Raw genomic sequence first — 6,596 nt, 5'->3', positions numbered from 1 at the left:
CACCCATGCCTAACCTTAACCACTATCCACCCATGACTAATCTTAACCACCCCCACCCATGCTTAACCTTAACCACTCTCCACCCATGCCTAAACACCCCCCACCCATGCCTAACCTTAACCACTCTCCACCCATGCCTAATCTTAAACACCACCACCCATGCCTAACCTTAACCACCCCCCACCCATGCCTAACCTTAACCACTCTCCACCCATGCCTAATCTTAAACACCACCACCCATGCCTAACCTTAACCACTCTCCACCCATGCCTAACCTTAACCACTCTCCACCCATGCCTAAACATGCTCTAACCTTAACTAAGCTTCTCTCCACAGCTAACCTTAAGCTTCCCATTAACATGTAGCCTTTACCACCCCCCCCCCACTCCAAATCTTAACCACCCCCTTATCATCAACCCATTGAAGGGGTTCTGCTGGTAAGGGGGGGGGGGGGGTTATAGCGGTGACATCCTGCCAACACTGGTAGCCTCTACCACTTCCACCCATGCCTAAATTGAACCACTTCCACCCACAGCTACATTGACCACCAACCCCACATCTAACCTCAACCGAGCCCCCAGATGGCTGACCTTAACCTCCCCATGCAAATCTAGTCTTAACCATCAACCCCCACATGCCTAACCTTAACCACATCACTAAACATAATCCTGCTAATGTACGGGCACCCATCACTGGCAATGTGGGGAAACTTGAGCATCTGTTATTTGTAGCCATATTTTGCTTTGCAGACGGCCCGATGCCTGTTATTTAGCGGACGTTTGCATTTCCCCACATTGCTGGTATTTCAATGGGCTCCTACGGCAGTGCCCACATTTCTGCTGATTAGCGGGCGGCCATGTTTTCTGTTTCCTGAGGGGAGGGTGGGACTTTCTACTAGTAATGACAGTTTATTGTGTATTAGTCTTCTAGAATGATTTCCTACAAGCATTCCACTGACCATTGTCTCTCTTTCCTTCCTACAGGTGTGGATGTCACCTCCATTAGTTTGGTCCCTGAGGAGATGGCTGTGAGCGCGGGGTCACGCCTTGTGATCCCATGTCGCTTTAACAACAGACCGAACAAGAATAACGTGGAGATGGAGTGGGGGATGGTGCCCGACAATGGGGGAGAGTACAGAGCTCTTCTTAACCTTAATGACGGCGCAGTGATCCATCGTGACCCGCGTACCGCGGTCATCAGACGCCTGGTGAGATCCGGGAGCTGCTCCCTGACAGTCAGTCCCATCACGACTGAGGACAGCGGCTTCTATGAGATCAACCTCCGCGTCGATGGTCACGTTTATGAACCCGCTCCGATCGTACACGTCAGCGTCTCTGAGACTTCAGGTAAGCGATATACAGCATGAAATGCTGACACTGCAGCACTGTTTATCATGATGGGGGAGAGAAAGCTGGGGATAATGTGGGGGAGTAGTGCAAAGCAACCAGTCACAATATTTGTGTGAAAAATAAGGGTAACTTCTGATTGGTTGTTCCTTTTTTGTTTGTTTGCTTTTTACGCCCAACAATGAGTCTTCTAGTACATTGTATTTACATGTTGTATGTGGAGGTGGAGCTGCAACCCTACATCTTCCATAGGAGGACCTTCCACCTCTACTTTACTGCCCAGCATTCTCCTCTCCCAGTGCAGTGAGGCCCCTTTCACACTGAATAGAATTCGCCTCAGTCCTGCGGGATTGGGACTTCACATTGGTTGCACATCTAATGCCTTGTTCTCTGCAACATGCTATATCTATCATATTCTTACACTCTTAATGGCAGAGGCCTCAAACTTGGTACAGTCGGTCAGTGCGTGACTGGGATTCACATTCTGAAAAGGGGTGGAGCCACAAACAGCCAATCAGATTTGTTTCATTTCAGTGGGAACATTTAAATTGTTGATGCCAAGGACCACAAAGCTCATAAACTTGGTTATACAGTGACTGTGTGTCAAGGTTTGAAAAAGAGGGCAGAGCCAACAACTACATTTTTTACATGGGAAAATGTATACTGCAGCCATTCTTACACTGTTAATGGTAGGGTTCTCAAACTTTGCACAGTTGGTTACTGGGTGACTGGGATTAATATTTAGAAAAGTGGGTGGAGCTTAAAAAAGACAATCAAAATGCATCTGTTGATTTTCAAGGGGAATATTAATATTGCTGCCATTCTTCCACTGTTAATGGCAAGAGCCTCAAACCTGGTACAGTTGGTCATTGGCTCACTGGGGTTCAAATTCAGAAAAGGGGTCAGAGACACAAACAGCCAATCAGATTTGTTTCATCTCACTGGGAAAATACACATTTTTGATGCCAAGGACCCATAAGCTGACAAACTTGGTCACTGAGTTTCCAGGTTACAAAAAGTGGGTGGATCCAAAAACAAATTTCACTGGGAAAATATAAACTACAGCCATTCCTACACTGTCAGGGTTCTCAAACTTTGCCCAAGTGGTCATTGGGTGACTGAGATTAATATTCAGGGAAGTGGGTGGAGCCTTTACTAGACAATCAAAATTCACCTGTTGATTTTCAAGGAGAATATTTAAATTGCTGCAATTTTTATACTGTTATTAGCAGATGCCTCAAACCTTTTACAGTTGGTCATTGGGTGACTGAGGTTCAAATACTGGAGAGGGGAGGAGCCACAAATGGCCAATCAGATTTGTTTCATTTCTATGGGAATATACAATTTATTGATGCCAAAGACCCCAACGTTCCAAAACTTGGACATTGGGTGTTTGTGTGTTAGGGTTAGAAAAAGTTGGCATAGCCAACAGCAGCCAAATACATACCCGGGCAATGTCGGGTCATCAGATAGTGTATATATATATATATATAAAATCGGACGTGTGTGTGCCTCGACCGGTTTCAATGAAACTTGGTATACAGATCCCTTGTTACTTGGGATGATATGAACCACTTCCACCCATAGCTACATTGACCACCAACCCCACAACTAAACTCAACCGAGCCCCCCCCCCCCCCCCCCCACACACACACACACACACAGCTGACCTTAACCTTTGCATCCAAATCTAGTCTAAACCAACAACTCCCACATGCCTAAGCTTAAGCCCCTCCCAGGTAAAAATAATCCTGCTAATTTACATGCACCACCGCAGGCGCCCATCACCGGCAATGTAGGGAAACGTGAGCATCTGTTATTTGTAGCCATATTTTGCTTTGCAGACGGCCCGTTGCCTGTTATTTAGCAGGCGTCTGCATTTCCCCACATTACTGGTAGTTCAATGGGCTCCTACAGCAGTGCCCACATTTCTGCTGATTAGCGGGCGGCCATGTTTCCTGTTTCCTGAGGGGAGGGTGGGAGGGACTTTCTACTAGTAATGACAGTTTATTGTGTATTAGTCTTCTAGAATGATTTCCTACAAGCATTCCACTGACCATTGTCTCTCTTTCCTTCCTACAGGTGTGGATGTCACCTCCATTAGTTTGGTCCCTGAGGAGATGGCTGTGAGCGCGGGGTCGCGCCTTGTGATCCCATGTCGCTTTCCTGTTAGACCGAACCAAAATAATGTGGAGATGGAGTGGGGGATGGTGCCTGAGAATGGGGGAGAGTACAGGGCTCTCCTTAACCTGAATGACGGCGCAGTGACCCATCATGACCCGCGTACCGCGGTGATGAGACGCCTGGTGAGATCCGGGAGCTGCTCCTTGGCAGTCAGTCCCATCACGACTGAGGACAGCGGCTTCTACAAGATCCACCTCCGCGTCGATGGTCACAATTATGAACCCGCTCCATCCGTATATGTCCGGGTCTCTGAGACTACAGGTAAGAGATATACAGCATGAAATGCTGACACTGCAGCACTGTTTATCATGATGGGGGAGAGAAAGCTGGGGATAATGTGGGGGAGTAGTGCAAAGCAACCAATCACAATATTTGTGTCAAAGATAAGGGTAACGTCTGATTGGTTGTTGATTTTTGGTTTGTTTGTTTTTACGCTCAACAATGAGTCTTATAGTACATTGTATTTACATGTTGTATGTGGAGGTGGAGCTGGGTTGAGGGATGTCAAGCTGCTTATGTCCACTTTCCCATAATCCTCTGCAACCCTACATCTTCCACAGGTAGCCCTTCCACCTCTACTTTACTGCCCAGCTTTCTCTGTCTGCTTTGTGTGTAACACTAACTCCTCTCCCAGTGCAGTGAGGCCCCTTTCACACTGAATAGAATTCGCCTCTGTCCTGCGGGATTGAGACTTCACATTGGTCGGTTGCACATCTAATGCCTTGTTCTCTGCAACATGCTATATCTATCTTTCTTCTGTATATTTGTGTGTGTGTGCGTGCGTGTGTGTGCGTGTGTGTGTGTGCATGTGTGTTTGCGTATGTGTGTGTGTGTGTGTGTGTGTGCGCGTATGTGTGCATGTGTGTGTGCGTATGTGTGTGTGTGTGTGTGTGTGTACGTGAGTGTGCGTGTGTACGTGTGTGTGTGTACGTGTGTGTGCGTGTGCGTGTGTGTGTGCGTGTGTGCGTGCATTCATGTGTGTGTGTGTGTGTGTGTGTGTACGTGTGTGTGTGTGTGTACAGTGTGTGTGTGTGTGTACGTGTGCGTGGGTGTGTGCGTGTGTGTGCGTGCATGCATGTGCAAGTGTGTGTGTGTGCGTGCATGCATGTGCGTGTGTGGGTGTGCGTGCATGCATGTGCGTGTGTGTGTGTGCGTGTGTGTGCATGTGCGTATGTGCGTCATTGAGTGACTGTGTGTCAAGGTTAAAAAAAAAGTGGGCGGAGCTAGTTGTTTATATATTTTCAGGGTGTAAGGATTCAGAAAAATTATAGCTCACTAAATGAAAAAAAATAGTTTTGGAGACACAATAATAGCTGCTAACATTGACTGAAAAGAAAAGTTGCTGATAAAATATGATTTTCTAACTTTGTTTTCCTGGAACTGGTATCATAACTCCTGTTTTTAAATTGTTTATTGCTGTCGTTGTTTCCATGGATTTTCTGCATCACCCACAACATGAAATGCAGATAAAAAAAGGCAGCTCTCTTAGCAGTGTGAAGAACCTCTGGGTGGCCTATACTCCTGCCTGAGCTCTTGTCATAGAGATCCAATCACTTCCTGGGATGCCACAGGTGACAGGAAGTGAGGGATATCTCCAGGGATGACACAGACAGCAATAAACAGCGTCACAGAGGTTCTAACTCTCCCCTATACTCTATAAAACTTAGAAAAAAAATCTATCTTTAGCTGCACTTCAAGTAAGCCAGGCAGAGGGCGCTGTAGGGAGATAGAGACATACGCTCTGCATTCAGGGGGCAGCTTCAGTGCTTTGTGTGCTGGGTTTGTGGTGTCCATAATGACCAATTTTCTATACAATGGAACGCTCTTAGAACTTGGTATTTATTCTGTTTTAGCGTTACACTGATCTAACCACACATATGTTGTTTTTTGTCTTGCAGAGGCCTCCCCTGTAACAGCTGGACCTGAAGAAGTAAAACAGAAAAGAAAATTGAGCAAGGTGACTACACCAGGTAGCAGGGCAACAACGCCAGTGAAAAGGAAGTCAACAATAGAAAACTTCCTCCAGGAGCTCTTCAAACTGCCTACTGATAAATGGAGGGCGGCACAGAAGATCTACCGGATCACGGCATTTTTCCTTTCACTCGTGTTACTGATAATTAACATAGGAGTGGGAATCTACCTATACAAAACTGCAAAGTACTACAAAAAGGATAACTTTGTGTTACTAGAGGAAGGACTTTCGAGAAAAAGCTCCTCTACATCATCATCAGAGGGTGACATCAGCTCTCTGCCACCTGCCTTTCCGGAGTATACTGCCATCAGGCACTCTCCTGTACCAAGAGCCACCCCAAAACCTGCAACTGCCAGCGTGATCCCCAAACAAAGTGACACGACTGTGCCATCAGGTGGCTCATCAGCTTCTTCATCAGAAGCATCAGATGACACTGCGACATCTACACCCAGTGTCACCTCTGCCACTAGTGTGCTATCAGTGAGCAGAGAAGAAGACCACCTGGCAAGCACCACATCTATGCCATCAGAAGGTCCAGCAGCTCCTCCGGCAGCCGTCACGCCTGTAAGGGTCCCTACAGGGTGCTCTGCAGCCATCATACCTGCAGGGCTGTCCGGCAGGAGCTATCCCGTCGTCGTCTTCTTGCATAAGCTGCCATGCAGGGAGGGACGACGCGACAGGTGTACATGTACACCAATCCAGGTGGTCTACCCTGCTACCAGCTCTTCACCGTCCTAGAGACTGACTAGAGACTATCACTAAAGCTCCGGGTGCTACAAAGGCAGAATAAACAATAAAAAAAACTAAAAATGTGCAAATGTCTCTTCCACTTTTTATCATATAGAGTAGGAGTAAGGTGTAATTAGATCTTGTGAAGCATCTATCATTTTCTAAAAGCGTAAATACAAGCGTTCTCCATACAGGAAAAGAAGGGGGAGATCCTCGGATGGTTTTATCACATCGGTGCCCCTGCTGAAGCCCCCCCCCCCCCCTCCTTCCTAGGTTATTTCCGGCAATAGTGAGGAGACTCTGTCCAGCAGGTAGTGTTGCACGGTCTACCCCCGATCACAAATTTGAGTAAATCCGGCCACGGC

General features: G+C 47.1%; 1 protein-coding gene across 1 annotated transcript; it reads left to right on the top strand.

The window, feature by feature from the left end:
- The first annotated feature begins 3,542 nt into the window (after window positions 1-3,542).
- Window positions 3,543-6,303, top strand: LOC137541505 (uncharacterized). Its single transcript, XM_068262839.1, has 2 exons — window positions 3,543-3,791; window positions 5,429-6,303. The coding sequence occupies exons 1-2, from the start codon at window positions 3,554-3,556 to the stop codon at window positions 6,238-6,240; spliced, it is 1,050 nt and encodes a 349-aa protein (XP_068118940.1). The 5' UTR covers window positions 3,543-3,553; the 3' UTR covers window positions 6,241-6,303.
- The last annotated feature ends 293 nt before the right edge of the window (window positions 6,304-6,596 follow it).

Source organism: Hyperolius riggenbachi, chromosome 12, assembly GCF_040937935.1.
Source record: "Hyperolius riggenbachi isolate aHypRig1 chromosome 12, aHypRig1.pri, whole genome shotgun sequence".
NCBI lineage: Eukaryota > Metazoa > Chordata > Amphibia > Anura > Hyperoliidae > Hyperolius > Hyperolius riggenbachi.
Note: the sequence above shows the minus strand (reverse complement) of the source record. Positions and strands in the feature narration are given on the sequence as shown.